The 20,473-nt window shown below is 36.2% G+C and overlaps 1 protein-coding gene and 1 pseudogene across 7 annotated transcripts in view; both read right to left on the bottom strand.

Annotated features, from left to right (window-relative positions):
• The window catches only part of LOC125908873 (keratin, type II cytoskeletal 8-like), a 327,398-nt pseudogene that overhangs the window by 68,957 nt on the left and 237,968 nt on the right, over window positions 1-20,473 (bottom strand).
• The window catches only part of USP3 (ubiquitin specific peptidase 3), a 106,597-nt gene that overhangs the window by 50,494 nt on the left and 35,630 nt on the right, over window positions 1-20,473 (bottom strand). For all 7 annotated transcript variants that reach the window (XM_049611718.1, XM_049611721.1, XM_049611719.1 and 4 more), the window contains 3 exons: window positions 3,685-3,768; window positions 1,711-1,792; window positions 404-486 (listed from right to left, as the gene is read on the bottom strand). In XM_049611718.1, coding sequence (XP_049467675.1) covers window positions 404-486; window positions 1,711-1,792; window positions 3,685-3,768 — 249 coding nt within the window. The remainder of the gene's footprint in view (window positions 1-403; window positions 487-1,710; window positions 1,793-3,684; window positions 3,769-20,473) is intronic.

The raw sequence follows: 20,473 nt of genomic DNA, 5'->3' as shown, positions 1-20,473 counted from the left end.
GATGTTTATAAAGGGTTGGGGTAGAAGAGAGGGGGAAGAGAAGAAGATATGAGACACTGTGTGTGGGATGCAAAGACTAAAGTATTTACTATCTGGCCATTTACTGAAAAAGTTTTCTGACCTCTGCTCTAGTTCATTCAAAAAGCAACAGTATAAATGACAACTAACAGTTACTTACTGCTAGACACTGTTCTAAACACTTTATATAAATTATATTATTTAATCTTCCCAACCATCCTATGAGGCAGAACTATTAACCTCAATTTTACTGATGAGGAAACTAAGGCACAGGGAAATGAGATAACATGCCACATGACTAGAGTTAGTGGCAGAGATAAAATCTGAAGCCTGAGCCTTTGCTCCTAACCGTTTTGCTAGAAACTAACTCTGATCTGAACATTACCTGAGTGACTGAAGGATGGCATTCATGAAACAGGTGTTCCCCAAATTCCGAAGGCCTGTGGCACAAATGCCAGTGGTGCTTCCCTGTAAAATGGGATAAGAAAAGGCCATCAGCAATACCAAGAGAAGGCTGTGTCAGACATCAAAGCAAAGGCCTATATTTGAAACTCTAGCATCAAACCAATTTGGAATTGGTCCTTTTTTGTCCAATGAATATTTCAAACTCTCGTTCTACTCTCTAAGTATCCAGATATTTTTAAAAGCCTACTTTTGATCCTGGGATTGTTCTCAATGGAAGTACCCCGTGGAAGCTTATATGGAAATCAGCATTAATAAATACCATGGAGTACACGATATAAAAACCAGGAAGATCCTTAAATGAAATAAAGTTTTAAGACTGAATGCTTTTACAAGATTTTATTAAAACTACTACAAATTGAAAAATATAAACATATACACCTCAAATAAATCTGTCTCCAAACTTTTAACTTTAAGCCATGCATAAAAGACCAATACATGTATTCCTAGCAACAGGATATCAGTCTTTAAAACACTACCTGAATTTCCCTTAAAGACCAAGGCTGTGTTTTCTGATTAACTCTACAAATGCACCATGACATCTAAATATTACACCTGAGAAGTGAATCTACCAATCCAACACAAAATCTCTCTGCCCATAACTCAGATGGCCAGGGAACACTTTAAGCTCTTTATCGCACAAAATCATAACACTTCAATTAAGTGCACGTCTAAACATAACTAGCATGACAGCAGAGAGGCAGGTGTAGGGCAAAATTACTGATGTATTTGTAAGTATTTAGCGACCGTTAAATTTTTTTAATGTATTCATGGCTCATACATCTGGTAACAGATGGTTACCAGAATGAGGAAGCATATTCTTTCATGACAGACTTTTATTAATGAAGTCCTAAGAAACAAAACTTACCAAAACCTCAGACCCATAGAATGTGCACTTAGGACCTTTAACAGAAGGAAGCAAAGAACTTTGGGATCTTCAGGAAAAGAGTAATAAAATACATGACTAGGCTTTCAGAATGAACACTTGCTAAGGGAGAGGAACACAGTAGTAATCCTGATGGAAGGAAGGCACTGACAGATGGACTCACTGGGGTATTCAGTCACATCAAGAATCATTAGTACAAGTGGCAAACATTTCGTAAAATATTCCAAATCCAAGGCATACATTTATGAAAGTTCATAAGGACCAACATTAGTGTTAGAGATATAACAAAAACAGTGACTAGGTCTAAACCAATTCCTACATTTGCATAAATTTTAATTACTTACATTTACTTTTAATAACTTGGTGTTTAGTGACGAATTTTCCAAAAGTTTTCTTTTCCTGTGCCTGTCAGCCGTGAAAGCGGAGCTGTTAAAACAAAAACAGATAGTAAAAAAGACACTGACACACACATACTACACAGCCTGTACTTCCGCCTCTAATCCTAGATGGGGCTTCTGTTGCTCTCTTCAGATTACAAGAAGGGAGGAAGCCCTTGAAATGAGAGGGGCCAAGGAGTACTTAAACTCCAAGTATTTTAACTAGTTGAGATTTTAAAGAAATCAATTCTTCCCTTATCAGCTTTATAATCTATTTAGTCAGTAAGACATGCATAAAGACTTCAGTTAATGAAAACTATACCGTGTTTTACTCAAAGACCTCAGGCTATTTTCTCTCATTATATGATTTAAAAATATTGTATTGCCTTTACATTTAAGTTTCCTAAGGGACACCTAGTTTTGGTATGTTCATACAACAGCTTTTAATATCAACTGTCAAAATAAAATAAATGGTACCTGATGACTAGGGGTGATTTGTACAAATTTCACTAGCATCAGCAGCCATTCCAGAGCCATTTCTATTCGTACAGCTTCAAAGCCAGCACTGTTTAATTTCTGTTTATTGCTTCAATTTTGGATTCAGGGAGTTTTATCTGAATAACAACCTATCTTGCTAGAGCTAAAAAATTCTATTCACATAAGTACTGTAATTTCTTTATGATGTCAAAGCATTTCACAAGTTACTGTAATTTCAAGTGACACAGCCCCTCACAAAAGAGGAAAAGAAGAGGGGCGCCTGGGTGGCTCAGCTGGTTGAGCATCTGACTTCGGCTCAGGTCATGGTCTCACTGTCCGTGAGTTCGAGCCCCGCATCAGGCTCTGTGCTGACAGCTCAGAGCCTGGAGCTTGCTTTGGATTCTGTGTCTCCCTCTCTCTGTCCTTCACCTGCTCGTGCTCTGTCCCTCTCTTTGTCTCTCAAAAATAAATAAACATTAAAAAAAATTAAAAAAAAAGAGGAAAAGAAGAAAATAAGATCTTGTGCTATCATACAGGTGCAAAGGGACAATAGAACAAACCTAATTTCCCTTAAAAATAATGCATAAATTTTAGTGCTTCTAAGAAGACCTCATAAAACATTTGACAAGGATTTTCGAATATCAAAGGTAACTCTATAATGATTTTCTATCATTTTATGTCCTTTCCTTACACCTCCAAAATTCCTCTTGCAAATAAATTGAGTAGCTTATAAATTGATGGGTAATAACTTTTTTTTTTAATTTTATTTTTTAAAATTTACATCCAAATTAGTTAGCATATAGTGCAACGATTTCAGGAGTAGATTCCTTGATGCCCCTTACCCATTTAGCCCATCCCCCCTCCCACAACCCCTCCAGTAACCCTGTTTGTTCTCCATATTTATGAGTCTCTTCTGTTTTGTCCCCCTCCCTGTTTTTATTTTTGCTTCCCTTCCCTTATGTTCAACTGTTCTGTGTCTTAAAGTCCTCATATGAGTGAAGTCATATGATATTTGCCTTTCTCTGACTAATTTTGCTTAGCATAATACCCTCCAGTTCCATCCACGTAGTTGCAAATGGCAAGATTTCATTCTTTTTGACTGCCGAGTAATACTCCATTGTGTGTATGTATATATGTATATATGCATATATGTATATATGTATATATGTGTGTGTGGACATACATACGTACACTGATGGGTAATAACTTAAAAAAAGGCTCATGGACTCTTGGCTATAACTTATGATAAATATTAAATGAAATAAATGCTCAGTTATGACCATTAACTATGGGCACAGTCTCAGATATCCAAAGTAAACCCAAAGTTTACTTCACTAACATTTCAATCACACTAAAAACATGATGGAAGTTATGGAACTCATTAAGACAAATCCCACTCAAAAATTCTAAACAACCCCTCAACCCCATTCTATCTCCCTTCCTTTCCCAAAGCCTATTACTTACTTTTCCAAGTTCTGTAAGTGTTCTCTGACTTTCTGTACCAGTCCCAGCTTGGTGTCATTAACCACAAAATCATCACAGCGATAACTGCAAGAAAAATATTAATCAATGTGTGTAAAGAGCTTGAGGAAACCACAGCAATGAAATCACTAAAAGGCCTGGCTGCTGCCAAGATGATCACATGGCTCTGCAGGCAGTTACTGTCAGTGGTAACTTTAAAGAGAACTTGGAATCCACAATGGAATGTTTTTTAAAAGCCTTTTAAAAAAAGCCATGCAGGCAATGATCACTAGCTTCTTTTCACATTTTTACTCAAAAGCTCTTCAATTTCTCCTTCAAAAACAAAATAAGCTGCTACAGGTGTTACATTCTTTTTAGTGGTGCATAATACACAGAAAATAAAAAGCACCAAGTCGATTCACATAGCCTCAAGCCTAAAGCTTTCAGGTGATATTTCCCAACTCAAAATAATGGGAATTTGCAGGGAGGAAAGATTTAAGTGAAGAATAGGGAAAAGGTAGGGATAAATTAAAAACAAAAAAACTAAACTAAAAGATATACATTTAAAACAATTTAACTAAAATAAACTGAATTCAGATGGTTAAGAAGAATCTTCATTCTGAGGTGCTAGAAAACAAAAATAAACAGCAGCTACACCTTTTAGGAAACTGATAACTGCTTTGAAGAAAGATGTTAAGGTGTTCTTTAAAACTGATACTGTGAGGGGCACCTGGGTGGCTTAGCTAGTTGAACATCCAACTCTCTATTTCAGCTCAGGTCATGATCTCATAGTCATGAGTTCGAGCCCCACGTTCGGCTCCACACTGAGTATGGAACCTGCTTGGGATTTTCTCCCTCCCTCTCTTCTGCCCCTCCCCCACATGCACTTTCTCTCTCAAAAAAAAATCAACACTGTTAAAAATTAAGAAACAAAACAGATATTGTGTGTGTTTGTAGCAAGTCAGTAAGCAATTACAAGGACTCATATGTAATAGACATTACCTTGTACATTAGCATTTAATTTTTTTCCTGGAATAAAGCCAATTTTAACAACAACAACAAAAAACCTTACAAGCTAGTACCAATATGTTCTTTTGAATAGCAGCTTTGTATAAAACCACTATTTTAACTACCAAAGAATAATGACAATAATGCTGCCATTCTGAGCAAATTAAACTTTGAATGCATAGCAACTAGTAAAAATTAGGTCATTTCAGCAGAATCCAAAAAATATTTCTTACATGTCTGTAATCAGTCTATAATAAAATGAGAAGAAAAGGGGGAGAGTAATGAAAAAAAAAGATTACACACACAAAAGCATGGCTTGTGTCTCTTATTTACAGAAGTTAAAATTTCAAGTGATGCTTTTGAAAACTCTAAAATAATAATATATATGTAACTATTTAACACCCCTTCCCCCATTAACTGACTACCTATGCTGTCAATCATGAGTCTCTAATGTATTCTCCAAGTTTCCTAACATGTACACAAACAGCAAAATCCTTTTACATCCTGGAGTGTTTTTCTATGACCAAAGAACCAGCAATGGCAGGAGAATAATTCTTTATCAGTTTTATGATAAAAACATAAAAAGTTAAATTAGTGAAAAGGTTTAATTCCTTGCTTCTTCTCAGCATAAAGGTTAAGAGGGTTAAGGTCTACTCTGTGAATCTGGGCTTAAATCACTTGGTTCCTCCATGAAGCTTAAGCATTGACTGAAGAATCAAATTGCACTGCTACATTCTTCCTTACATTTTCATTTTATGTTTACATAAATTTATGCATGTATTACAAATAAAATACTCAGTATTCAAAACAAAAACAATGTTAAATGCTAGTGTTCAACTGGGGAGCAACGTCTAAGAGTAAATTTAGATCATTTTTCATATATTTACCCTAAGCCATAATATCTAATAATATCTAACTGGAAACTCTAACCTCTACAAAAAAGTTGTTGTTCTGTTTAAACAAACTATGTCCAGTTAAACTAAATAACTGGGTTTTTTTTCTTATTAAAGTAATTCTTTTTGGTGTAATATGGCTTTAGCCTAGAATATAAAATAACATTTGTTAAAGTAACACTTTCATATACTGAAATATAGATTTACTTATGCTTTTGCTCCATTCTAAATAAATCTGGCTTAACTGGATATAGTTGCTTCATCTCTCTGAACTTTCATCATTAAAGTAAGTAAGGTGCCGGGTGCCTGGGTGGCTCAGTCCGTTAAGCATCCGACTTCAGCTCAGGTCATGATCTCCCAGTTGGTGAGTTCGAGCCCCGTGTCGGGTTCTATGCTGATGGCCCAGAACCTGGAGTCTTCTTCAGATTTTGTCTCCCCTTTTCTGCCTCCCCCCTGCTCGTACTGTCTCTCTTTCTCTCAAAAATAAACATTAAAAAAAATTAAATAAGTTGCTCAAGACTCTACAGCTGTGCTAATGTGACTGATGCAACTGAATAATTGAATTTTAATTTTTAAAAAATTCTAACTGATACAAAATTTCACTTAACATCTAAAGTATTTTTACAGGGGCGCCTGGGTGGCGCAGTCGGTTGGGCGTCCGACTTCAGCCAGGTCACGATCTCGCGGTCCGTGGGTTCGAGCCCCGCGTCAGGCTCTGGGCTGATGGCTCGGAGCCTGGAGCCTGTTTCCGATTCTGTGTCCCCCTCCCTCTCTGCCCCTCCCCCATTCATGCTCTGTCTCTCTCTGTCCCAAAAATAAATAAAAAACGTTGAAAAAAAAAATTTCAAGTATTTTTACAAAATACTTTTCCACTAAACACAATTTTATGGTTTTGGTAAAACTATGTTTCATTTTTATTATTACATCACATGATGGGTGCATGTGTCATTTCTAGTATTACGCATTAGCATATTACCAATCTGGTTTATGTCAACAGAATGGTTGAGTTCGTTATTTTTCTATGCAACAATGCAGCACTGCAATGTTTATGTGAATATTTTATACAGACAGCAGAGTTACTGTTATGTAAACAGTAATTGATAGTTAAGTTGAAATACTTATTTTAACTATAATAAAATTTTTTTTCTAGCTTAAAAATTATGAAAAAAATTTTAACTTTCACATGAAGGCACACTAATGAGGCAGTATCAAGTAGAGAAGTTATGTCACAAATTTTACAAAGGATGGCAATTACAATTTGTTACAGCAGAGCAAAATGAATGTTATATTAAAAAAGGTTTCAAGATAATGGAGTAGACAATATTAAGAGTCACCTTCAGCAAATGCATATTCATTTAATAAGAAGTTGCCTCTCAACAGACAAAACTTAAAGCAGTTCATGAAATAGAATTATACAACAAAAAAATGTCTCAATGATTAGTAAAGGATCTGAGCTTATAATTTTGGCCAACTATAAAATGGCCTAGATTCTTGCTCAAGAAAGAAAACCATTTTTAGAAGAAGAGATAAAAAAAAAATTGTCATTTCATTAAGGGAATTAGGATTTAAAATTCGAGGAAAAGATTAAAAAGAGATTTTACAAAATGTGAAAGTTTTTTTTTTTTCTAAGAGAGAAATAATCTTAAGCAGCCTCCACGCGTGGCACAGAACCTGATGTAGGGCTCAATTCCACAATCCTGGGATCATGACCTGAGCCAAAATCAAGAGTTGGACACTTAACCAATTGAGCCACCCAGGCACCCCCAAAATGTAAAAGATCTTAAATTGACCCACCAAGCAAGTGTCAGTGAATAAAGGACTTTTCTAACAATTAAAGTCAATCAATTCAACATCTGAAAAATTGCAAGTACTTTTATTTTTAGCTTTACATGAGTTTCACAAGAGATACTGACCAATTAATACTGTGGGTATGTTTTGTCTCAAACGACTGTAGATAGGAAAAAGTTTCTATCAAGACAGACAATGGGCCAGCTATGTGAGATCAAAAATCTGAATTTATGGGGCACCTGGGTGGCTCAGTTGGTTAAGCATCCTTTTCTTGATCTTGGCTCAGGTCATGATCTCATGGTTCGTGGGTTTGAGCCTCGCATCAGGCTCTGCGGTGATGGTGCAGAGCCTGCTTGGGATTCTCTCTCCCCTCTCTATCTGCCCCTACCCCACTCACACTCAGTCTCTCTCAAAACAGTAAACTTAAAAAAATTTTTTTTACTAAAAAAATTTTACTAAAATTCCCTTGTATTTATTCCACTGTATGATACATATTGAAAATATTTGTGTTCTGAAGGAGACTGTATCATGGATGTGGTTATTAAAATTGTTCAGTATATATGTGCAAATGCTATGCATCATCACCAATTTATGAAATTGGTTTTCAAAAAAATTTTTTAATGTTTATTTTTGAGAGAGAAAGAGACAGAGCACAAGTGGGGGAGGGGCAGAGAGAGAGGGAGACAGAATCTGAAGCAGGCTCCAGGTTCTGAGCTGTCTGCACAGAGTCGGATGCAGGCTCGGGCTCATGAACTGTGAGATTATAACCTGAGCTGCAGGCACCCCTAGAATCTACTTTTTTTAACTGCAATTTTTATAGAAGTCAAGCATTTCTAATGAAAATTTAGCATCTGAATTGGAGATGTGCTGTAAGTGTAAGATATACACTGGATTTGGAAGGTTTCATGTAAAAATAAGAATACAAACGATCTCTAATTTTATGGTGATTACATGTTGACACATTATTTGAACAAGTGGGTTACATAAAATATACAATTAAAATCAATTCACCTATTTCTTCTGCTTTAATGTGATTATTAGGAAAGTTTAAATTACATGTATGACTTGTATTATCTCTGGTGGTAGCACTGCTAATCTAAAGGGTATCTAGGACATTACCCACTCTAATACTCCATATTACTACCCAATATCATAAAGGGGTAACAAATTTAACTTTATTGAACTATAAGAAATCATTTTTGTTTTGTCTGGTGTTGTTTTCACTGGTTTGAAACTTTTTTTAATGTTTTCACAACTGCCCCTATTTCTCAAGAGCCAATTTTAGGTTTTCTTACAGTCACTAAGGACACTTATCTTTAAGATTATAATTTTTATACTCTCTGAATTTACCACATGGTTTGATAACTGAAATAATTTACCACTATTATTTGATGATGATGATGATGACGATGACGACGACGACGACGACGACATTTTGAAAGGAAAGCACCTACTTCTATAGGTCAAAACTTTTAAGAGTGCCTGGCATGTGGCAGAGATCAATAATTGTTAGTTTCCTTCCTCTGTGTAACCAAGAGCTGCCTCACAGCACAGTCTTCTCTACCTGCCCCAACTCCTTTTGATTTCTTCTTCCTCCCTGACCCAGAGGTCAAAAGATAACAAGTAGCAAAAGTAGGATATAAATGAGAATTTAAATGTTGTCTGGTTGCCTTAGTCCTAGCTGAAGACACTGCTTTCAAACTGGAAACTATCCCACTAATATTGGTATTAAAAAGTCCCAAGGCAAACAGAAGGATTTAAAGTAAACAAGTTCTGGGGTGCCTGGGTGGCTCAGTCAGTTAAGCATCCAACTCTTGATCTTGGTTCAGGTCATGATCTCATGGTTTGTGAGTTCCAGCCCTGTGTTAGGCTCTGCACTGACAGTGCGGAGCCTGCTTGGGATTCTTCTCTCCCTCTCTCTACTCCTCTCCCCCCAAATAAATAAGCTTAAAACAAAAAAAAGTAAACAAGTTCTAAACATCTATTCTGGAGGCGCCTGGGCAGCTCAGTCTGTTAAGCAGTCAGGTCATGATCTCAAAGTTTGTGGGTTCAAGCCCTGCATCAGGCTCTACAGTGTCAGCGCAGAGCCCACTTTGGATCCTCTCTCTGCCATCCCCCACCCGTGCTCCTTCCCTGCCTGTGTGCTCTCTCTCTCTCTCAAAAATAAATACACATGAAAAAATATATTAAAAAAAATAAAATTTAAACATCTCTTCTGGTTTACAACTGTGTTGAAGCCAATCGGTCAGAATTATACTTACCTCAAACACCTAAAAAAAACAAAAACAAAAACAAAAAAAAAACAGCCACTCTCCTTGGTTTTCCCTTCAAGAAGATTATGTCAGAAAAAGAAGTACAAAAAAGTACTTAACTTGTAGGATGGGTTTCAAAAGCTTGTAGATTGGTCCTCTGAAACTCGGAAGCTTTTCCCATTTTGAAATAAATGTTATAAAATATGGTTAAATGTCATAAGGTGAACATACACCTGGCTCACAAAATGTAGTTGAAATAATACTATAAAGAGTTGTATTCCTCTTTTTCTTCTTTCTATACTGCTGTCACTGAGAAACTGTGAAAGGAGGAAGCTGGTCAGAGTTCAGGTAAGTAACTTGATTAGTACTTCTCTCGAAGAGGGCCAGGGTTCAGCATCTCCTCATACACATAGGACTTCAAGTATGTAACAACACAAGTCAAGAACCACCAATATTACACGACCAATTTTTAGGTTATTAAATTTACAATTAAGAAAGTTCTTATTTAGTGATTTTAGGTGATTTTTCAAGTAAAGATAAGCTCTACTTTTTTTTTTTTTTTTAATTCATCAAAGCATCACATGACTATTTCAGGCTTAGAGAAGAACTTCCAAGAAAGTACAAAGATGGCTATGAGTTCTACTTCTAATAGACTATTTGTCAGATAAGGAAAAGGTCCACTTTTGTATTTAGAAAAAGGAACTTTTTAAGAAAATGTAAGTAACTTGAGCATTAAAGATAAAAAATAACACTTAGAAATCATATCAGGCAACATATTAGTGATGTTAGATAAAGAAATAGGATATAAAAAAACAAGGCAGGAAGGGGATTGGTATCTTTATTTCTAACACCTTGAGACAAACCACACTATCATCTTGGCTACGTAAAGACTCTTCTCAAATCCAAATTCCCTCAGCCAAAAATGATCTCTAAATAGTTTCAAATTACTTTAAGCCAATAGTTAATAAAGAAATTAAGCATATAGTATGGAATTACATGTACACTGATGTTAAGATAATAATTAACTTTACTACCTTGCACTGAAAGAATATACAAGTAGCAGCTAAATTTTCATAAAAAATATGTTATTTATACTACTATATAATTAGGGAGGTAAAAAATGGATAAAATCAGAGGTTTATTTCACATTCTGCTTACTCTAATAAAGAGCAAAATAAAACTGCCCAATTTCTTGATTACATTGATTCCTTATGTGTATACTTTTAGATTTTCATTTATTTCTAATTTCTAACATCTAATCATATCTAATCCTTTCTACTTTTCTGTTTATAAAATCTCCCCCAGATCGATCTTTTTTCTCCTCTATTTCAACTAACATTCTATTCTCTACTTTGGTTATTTCCTCTGGTATGATCTTTCCCACCCCACCCACACCCTTATACAGTGACTTTCAAATCTACAGATAACTACAGCCAAATTAAGCTATAGTATTTGATGGTCCCACAATGTTAGCCTTACCTTCATTCTCTTCTCTCTCACCTTTCCCTCCCAATCTTCCCTTTCACTTCAGTATTACATGCTTTGCATTTAGATTTAAGCTTTCATCCCATATATATCAACTCCCTTCCCTTTCTTTAATATCTTCCATGTAGGACCATTCACTTGTTTAATGACAAAAATATTCCTCACTTTTGGTCATCTCCGTATGTGCTTTCTTTCCCTGGCTTTTTTTTTTTTTTTTTTTAATTCTAACTTAAAAAAAAATTCTTTTCTTATTTTAACGTTTATTTATTTTTGAGACAGAGAGAGACAGAGCCATGAACGGGAGAGGGTCAGAGAGAGAGAGGGGGAGACACAGAATCTGAAACAGGCTCCAGGGTCTGAGCTGTCAGAACAGAGCCCGACGCGGGGCTTGAACTCACGAACCGCGAGATCATGACCTGAGCCAAAGTCGGACGCTTAACCGACTGAGCCACCCAGGCGCCCCAATTCTAACTTTAGAAACACTTCTTTCTTCCCTATTTTCACTCCTGCACTACATGCCCCCTCTAATTCTAAAAGGCAAAACCCTCATCTATTAAGAAGAAATCTCCAAATTAGTTTCATCAGGCACCTAATCAAGTTAAAAAGTAAACCACAAAACTACCCCCAATATATTTATACGTTTGTATTAAGAAATCACATATATGTAAGTAAATCTAAATTAATGTGCATAATATAAAAAAGAAACATCTTAAAATAAGCTGGAGGTAAAATAAACTATTTGAAAATGTCCTGTTATTCATGATATCTTCACACTATGATTAAACTAATATCTCAAAGCATAATATACACAGGGTGAGATTTGACATTAATGATAATAGATACAAATTCATACTTCTTATAGCTTAAGCTTTCTGTCCAAACTTATCGGATCTGTCTGTGTTTTTATGAGATAGCCAATATTTTTATCTTCTCTTGTGTTTGATGAGCTCAGAGTGGGAAAGTCTGTTAGCTTTCCCTTTTCTTGTTCACTAGTTTTTGCATTATTATCTTGCAGGGCTCATTTGGTAAAAATCTCTTGTATTATTTTTTTATTGTAAGTAGCCTCCACATGCAATGTGGGGCTCGAACTCACAATCCTGAGATCAAGAGTTGCATGCTCTACCAACTGAGCCAGCCAGGTGCCCCATTTGGTAAAAATCATTTAAATAGTGTATCGTGTGATGAGGGTTGACTTGGAAAAACTAAGTAAATCCATGTAACTAAGCAGACTGCAATAAACTGCAAAATGCTAAAGGTGAACAAGGGTGAGGACTCCACACACGAAGCTCTGATTCAAGACATTCTGTGTACAGTTCATGACACATGACCACTTAATCTAAAGACTACCAGCAGCAGGTATATGAAATGCTGGCCAGAGCTTTTTTTTTTTTAATAAACTTTTTAAAAAAAGTTTATTTATTTTTGAGAGAGAAAGAGAGAACATGCAAATGAATGAGGAAGGGGCAGAGAGAGAGGGAGAGAGCCCATCAACACGGAGCTCAACTCAGGGCTCAAATCCACAAACTGTGAGATCATGACCTGAGCCAAAATCAAGAGTCTGATGATCAACTGAGCCACCCAGGAACCCCAATAAAAACATTTAATAGAAGTCCTATATTTTCTTTCATCCCCTCAAGGGCATTATTTTGGTGACTGCTGGCACTAAAAAAACTAGGTTCCTAGCACAGAGTAGGTTCTCAATGGATATTTACTGAATAAGAGCAACACATCTGCTCTTGTGATTTTTTCTGGATGCTGTTCACATTATGTTTTTATTTTTTAATGTTTATTTATTTTTGAGAAAGAGAGAGAGAGAGAGAGAGAGAGAGCGCGAGCGTGAGCAAGGAAGGGGGGGGGAGGGGGTGTGGGGGTGTGGAGACAGAGGATCTGAGATCTGAAGCAGGCTCCAGGCTCTCAGCTGTCAGCACAGAGCCCAATGCAGGGCTCAAACTCACGTGAGATCATGACCTGAGCCAAAGTCAGACACTCAAACAACTGAGGCACCCAGACACTCCTGTTCACATTATGTTTGAAAATCATTATGCAAATTAGACTCTCAAGTAAAAATTTTGAAGGTAAAAATTTGGGGAGGAAAGGACTGCTTATAACACGGAATTTTATTCACAAAGGATCTATGTCTTTGCTTTGTGTCTTTAATACGTTTATTCCTACATATAGTTTATAGTTTTTGCCATTACGCTGGGGGTTTTTTTGTTTGTTTCTTTATTTCCTTTTTTTTTTTTTAAAGTTTATTTATTTTGAGAGAGACAGAGACAGCACAAATGGGGGAGGGACAGAGAGAGAAGGAGAGACAAGAAGGCTCCACACTGCCAGCGCAGAGCTGGCTGCGGGGCTTGAACCTACGAACCATGAGATCATGACCTGAGCCAAAACTAACTGAGTCACCCAGCTGTCCCTGGGTATTTCCATTTTTGACTGATAACTGCTAATGAAGCTATTATTATTTGTATATGATACATCACCATTTCAAAATTTCTTAACTAATTCTAGTTGTTTTCTACTAAAGTTTCTGTGAATTTTCTGGGCATTCTATTATGTAATTTGAAAACAAATTTTTCCCGTTTTCCAATATTAATACTAATTATCTCATTTACTTACTGTCTTACTTCAAAGGCTAGAACTGCCAAAACAATGCTAAATAATACTGACAATCATGTAAGTGATTTTTAAATATTTATTTATTTTTGAGAGAGAGAGAGAGAAAGAGCATGCGCACACAGGCAGTGGGGGAGGGGGGGTACAGTGCAGAGAGAGAGGGAGACACAGAATCCGAAGCAGGCTCCAGGCTCTGAGCCATCAGCACAGAGTCCAACATGGGGCTTGAACTCAGGAATCTTAAGATCATGACCTGAGCTGAAGTTGGATGATAAACCGACTGAGGCACTCAGGTACCCTGATCTTTTTTTTTTTTTTTTTCATTTTTTTACGGTTTTTAAAATTTGTGTGTGTGTGTGTGTGTGTGTGTGTGTGTGTGTGTGAGAGAGAGAGAGAGAGAGAGAGAGAGAGAGAGAGAGAGAGAATGAGAGGGGGAGGGGCAGAGAGAGACAAGGACAGAGCTCTGAGGTGACAGCAGGCGAGTCCAAGTGGGGTTTGAACTCACAGAACTGCGAGATCATGACCTGAGCTGAACTCGGATGTTCAAAGGACTGAGCTACCCCGGCACCCCGCATGTAAATGATTATAAAAGGTATTTCTGTCTTGTTTCTGATTTAATGGAAATGGCTTTAGTACATGATGCTTCCTTTTTTTTAGTTTTTAGAAGACTGTGACATTTTAATAATTTCCTTTTGTTTCAATGTTATTAGGATTTTTAAATTCAGAAATGGCTATTTATAAATGTATTTTTGCTTGTAATGATATAATAACTGGGGGTTCTTTATGAAATACGTTGATACAAATAATGAATATGTCTGCAGACTTCACATGAAATTAATTATATAATTTTTCTTTTTGGTACATCTTGCTGGGTTATATTTGCTTTAAGTTTTAATTATCTGCAACTATTTTAATTTGTGAAACTGACTTATTTTCTTTTTGGAGTTTCTGTCAGATTTTTGTCTAAATGCTTTGAAAGATTTATAACATTAAAATATATCAATGTTAAATTGTAATAGTTTGAGGCTGAACTGTCCAAGATAATAGCTGCCAGCCACATGTGGTGATTTAAAATTATATTAATTAAAATAAAACAAAACAAAACATTCCTCAGTCCCACTGGCTACTTTTTTTTAAGTTTATTTATTTAAAAAAAAATTTTTTTTTTTAACGTTTATTTATTTTTGAGACAGAGAGAGACAGAGCATGAACGGGGAAGGGTCAGAGAGAGGGAGACACAGAATCTGAAACAGGCTCCAGGCTCTGAGCGGTCAGCACAGAGCCTGACGCGGGGCTCGAACTCACGGACCGCGAGATCATGACCTGAGCTGAAGTCGGCCGCTTAACCGACTGAGCCACCCAGGCACCCCAAGTTTATTTATTTTTGAGAGACAGAATGCACACATGCGTGAGAGCAGGGGAGGAGCAGAAGGAAAGCGAGAGAATCCTAAGCAGGCTCTGTACTGTCAGCATAAAGCTTGATGTGGGGCTCTATCTCACAAAATGTGAGATCAAGACCTGAGTCAAAATCAAAAGTTGGACACTTAACCCACTGAGTCACCCAGGTGCCCTGTACTAGTCACTTTTAATTTTTATATATTTTTTAATGTTTATTCTTGAGACAGAGACACAGAGACAGAGAGACAGAGCAGGAGAGGGGCAGAGAGAGAGGGAGACACAGAATCTGAAGCAGGCTCCAGGCTCTGAGCTGTCCGCACAGAGCCCAATGCGGGGCTCAAACTCATGAGCCATGAAATCGCGACCTGAGCTGAAGTTGGAAGCTTAACGTACTGAGCCATCCAGGTGCCCCTGTACTAGCCACTTTTAATTGCTCAAATGCTACCATATTTTATGGCACACATATCACACCCAAAACAGAGAAAAATTTCTCTTTCTTAACTTTAAAACTCTAAGGTTGTTTTTCCATTCCTATTAAGTGGTATTAAAGTTACAAAGATCCGTATCGCATCCTTGAAGAACTAAGAAAATACTCCCAAGCCAAACGACTCTCCACCAATCGGAAACAAGAAGCAACCATCATACAAATGAACCTGATTTTTTATGCGACAGTAAAGAAACAATCTTTTAACCTACAGCTACAAAGTGATCTTTTTTAATGCTATTTATTTTTAGAGAAAGAGAGCGCGCATGTACGAGCAGCGGAGGGGGCAGAGAGAGAGAGGGAGAGAGAATCTCAAGCAGGCAACTGTCAACGCAGAGCCTGCTAAGGAGCTCATACTCATGAAGTGTGAGATCATGAACTGAGCTGAAATCAAGAGTTGGATGGTTAATCGACTGAGCCACCCAAGTGCCCCTACAAAGTGATCTTTAAACGGTAAGTTGAGTATAATACTAATACCAAAAAATCCCCTCAAAATAAAACAAAAACTTCTATGCAAAAAGTACCCCTCAAAAAGGGCAGTAGGGGATCCAGCAATAAATTTTAAATTCCTTTTCATTCCCTTGTATAGTATTGTTATATTTGGAGGCAAATTTGATCTCTGGTTTTATTATAAATACTAGATATGGATACAGGAAAGAAAAAAAAAAAAAAAGCTTGTAATCCAGTGACTTCATCTTTTCAAACCAAGAAAAGTTAAAACTCAAAAGAACTCATTTACATAGCAAGCTTATTTTTAAATTCTTTTATTAAATTCTAATGTATTGCCATCGAATAGGCCAATTTTGGAAAATTAGAACAATACCTGCAGAGAAAATCTATATCCTTTGTTAAAAGCAAACAAGTACTAGCTTATTAGGAAAGAGCCCTTTATGTTTTCAGAACACCTCTATTAAAAAAGTTCTTTTTAAACTTCAAAATGATTATATACACAATGGAATACTACACAGCAATGAGAAAGAATGAAATACGGCCTTTTGTAGCAATATGGATGGAATTGGAGAGTGTTATGCTAACTGAAATAAGCCATAAAGACAGATACCGTATGTTTTCACTCCTATGTGGATCCTGAGAAACTTAACAGAAGACCATGGGGGAGGGGAAGGGAAAAAAAAAAAAAAGGTTAGAGAGGGAGGGAGCCAAACCATCAGAGGCTCTTAAAACCTGAGAACAATCTGAGGGTTGATGGGGGGTGGGAGGGAGGGGAGGGTGAGTGAGGGGTACTGAGGAGGGCACCTGTCGGGATGAGCACTGGGTGTTGTATGGAAACCAATTTGACAATGTATTTCATATTAAAATAAATAAATAAACTTCAAAATGCTGTTTTTAAATAAACAAAACTCTTCCTATTCTCTAATCTTTACATCACTGAAAATTTGTACTAAAATTATTTATAAAGATAGTCAAAAGATGTTCCCCTTTTTAATAGTCAATCACAATTTTCTTTGAGAACAATTCGGTATCAATTTAAGTCCACAAATAAGAGCTTTATTTTTACTAGTTTTAGTTAAAACTATTTGTTACAGGTGTTTAAAATCTGAAATACAAGTCTTTTTTCTAAACAAATGAATTGCTTAACATTTCATAATTATTTCCTTGTGTGAAAGAGTGCCTTAAAACATTACCTGCCAGAAAAGAAAAATTCTAGTAATTTAGTTTTAATATTCCTTTTATATTTTTGTATCCTCAGAAATTCAGTTACTGTTGATAAGGATCGGAATCGGCAAGACTATGTCAGATGTCAAAAGCTATTTGTTCAGTATTTAAAAACTATTAACTCCAAATATCTACATAAGAAATCAAAGTTCCTAATTTTAATCTTAGTTTCTTTGTGATAAAAGAACATATACCACATACAATTCCATTTTTACTGACTGGAGAGAGAAGATGGGGTGTGAGGAAAAAATAAATTACTTAAATAATAAAAGTGAACAGTAGCCCTTGTGGGAGTGATTTTCATTTTTGGGGAGATTTTCATTTTTATAGAAATCTTCACTTGACTTCAAAGCTCAGTTTAGCTGACTGATCTCCTAAATGAGTAGGTCTGTGTCAAATCAAAATTACTCCTTTTGGTGTCGCTTTCCCTCTTTAGAAACAGTGACCCATTTTATGTTGTTCTGTTTGGATGATATGAACTTCTTCCAGATGTCCTGTTTATGTGAGAAGTGAAGGGAGCTATAGCAAGGTGTCCTTCTTGGGAGGTAAATAAAATAGCTCACACTTGCCATGATTTAGGTCTTCTTGGAGAAAGATTTTCCATGGCTATTCAGTCCTCCAAAATGACCAAAGGACACGATATTATAGATGTGATGTAACCTTCCCCATTTTTGGAAGATATGTAACAAAATACAAACCTCCAAACATATACTGCCCTCTCTGCACCGGACACTGAGTAGCGCGGAAGAGATGATCTGACATACGGTTCCTGCAGTCACCAAGGACATTTACAAATAACCTAATGCACAGCAGGAAATTACAAGTATCCCAAGAACTATGAGTTTAGGAGCGATTACATCTAGCTACAATAGAAGCTGGGAGGAGGGACTGGGGAGAGTTCAGTGGTTAACTTCACTGAAGGATATGCAAAGATAAGACAGGGCAGGGACTCTTGGAAAGGGGAAATAAAGATATGGCATGTTTCTCAAGAGCATGTTTCAACTTCTTTAGAGTACAGAGCACATGGAAAAGGAGCTTTAACATTAACTAAAGTAAAAAGATTTTGACCACGGTAATAACAATAAAGTTAAAACTAATGCACCAATATTTTACCAACGAAGCAAATCATTGAGTCTAACCACAAGAAACTTATGGGCAAGGAAAATTTATAAACTGAAGTGAAATTACTGAAGTGTACTAGAAAATAACACACACACATTCATACAGAAAGAAGAAATCCTTTTTCATTTCTTTCTTAATCACACTGAGGTATGAGGAAACTTAATTTAGAGTACAGCTTTCTCAGCTTGCAACTATCACAGATTTCTTTTAAGGCATCAGTGTAATCCTGCTACAGGGTGAGTCCCTGGCATTTTGTTTTTAAACCCCCAAATGATACAGTAATGTGACCAGATGCAGTTCCCGTCCTACGTTGCAGAAGCTCTGAGTGTCCATACACTTGCAGCAGCTCTGTATAACTTCACACAAAAGACTGGCAATTGGCCAAGAAGGCTCTGCCATGGTGTATATTCCCCAAGATCTGCCATTTAAGGGGCAGCTGGGTGGCTCAGTCAGTTAAGTGTCCGACTTCAGCTCAGGTCATGATCTCATGGTTCATGAGTTCAAGCCCTGTGTTGGGCTCTGTGCTGACAGTACAGAGCCTGGAGCCTGCTTCAGATTCTGTGTCTCCCTCTCTCTCTCTGCCCCTCCTCAACTCACACTCGTGTCTCTCTCTCTCAAAAGTAAAAAACATTAAAAAAAATTTTTTTTTTAAACATCTGCCATTTAATTCCAATTCAGCCATGAAACCACATGTACTTTAGCATATTATACCAACATAAAACAAATCAAATTGCAATTCTGGTTAATAAAGGCATTCCTTCAAAATTCATAAAGTCTCAAATGTATTTTTACAAATAAAGACACTGAAGTATACAACATATTTTTAAATAGACCTATGAATATTAATTCCACTCCATTATGATAATTTTTTAAATTTCCTCAGAGTTACTGTTTCCTCATAATCTTACCAGCTGCAAGAAAACCCACTGCAAACTTTTTACATAGCACACAGAGATCGAATTGTATTTCCAAACTTCCCAATTTAACATTTCATGCACACTGCTAAATGAAAATGAAGAAAAATGTGTGTTTTCAATATCTAGTATGTATAGAGTGGTCTGACTCACAACAATGATTGTGAGATTATACCTAAAGAATGATCTTAATTTCCACTCACTAAAAGAAATAGTCTTAAAGAAACATGGTTCTGTCAATTAGGTAGCTACCTCATTCTAGTATCTAAGTGTCCTGAAGGAAAAGAGGAAAAACTAAAGAGAACACTTTAAAAGCCTGGCTAATGCTTAACTTTCATAGGAAGCAGTGTTTTACAACAGCAAATAACAATAAACTGAGCACTAGACCATGTGTCAAAATCTTGGCAAGATTTTCATTTTTATTGAAACTTTTTATTTTTATCTACCTCCAGCTTCTCTCTCTTCCAGGTCTGGACATCTTCCACCGAAACAGTAGTAGTCTAAATGACTAAATCTTAAGGTATTTATTCAATAGCCACAATTTAATAATGTTCAACCTGTAAAAATTTTAAAGACGGGAAGCCATTCTTTCCTCCTTTTAATGGACATTTTTCTACAATACAATAACCAACTAAGGATGATATAGAAAAGATTAGCACAAAACTTCAGTAGAGTGTGAATCAAAAGTGGTATTTAGACTTTAAATCCCCATCCGCGCCCAGTACTGCTTTCATGTGACATTCAAGGGCTGTATGGCCAAAAAAAAAATCTCCAAAGGGATCCTTCAAATGGCTTTTTTCCCCCCTTCAATGTCAAAAACCTTCTGAATTGAGAGTAAACTGATTAAAACAAGTAAAGAATTCATCATCATAATTTACTAGTCAACGAAAAACATTTGCTTAACACTGAAGTTAAAACTGCAAAAACAGTGACCTTCTGAGTATAACAAATGGATATGAATTGTTAAACGTTACTGTAAATTAAATAACCTAGTTTTAAGTAGTCACAAAAATTGATACTTCTTTCATTGCCATTTATATGAAATATATATGTATACTATATTACAAAGAGAGAACAGGGACTCTAATATTTTAAAGGATGTGATATTTACAAAACAAAACAAAACAAAACAAAACAAAACAAAACAAAAAAAACAGC

This window comes from Panthera uncia (genome assembly GCF_023721935.1).
Source record: "Panthera uncia isolate 11264 chromosome B3 unlocalized genomic scaffold, Puncia_PCG_1.0 HiC_scaffold_1, whole genome shotgun sequence".
In the NCBI taxonomy this organism is placed as follows: Eukaryota; Metazoa; Chordata; class Mammalia; order Carnivora; family Felidae; genus Panthera; species Panthera uncia.
Note: the sequence above shows the minus strand (reverse complement) of the source record. Positions and strands in the feature narration are given on the sequence as shown.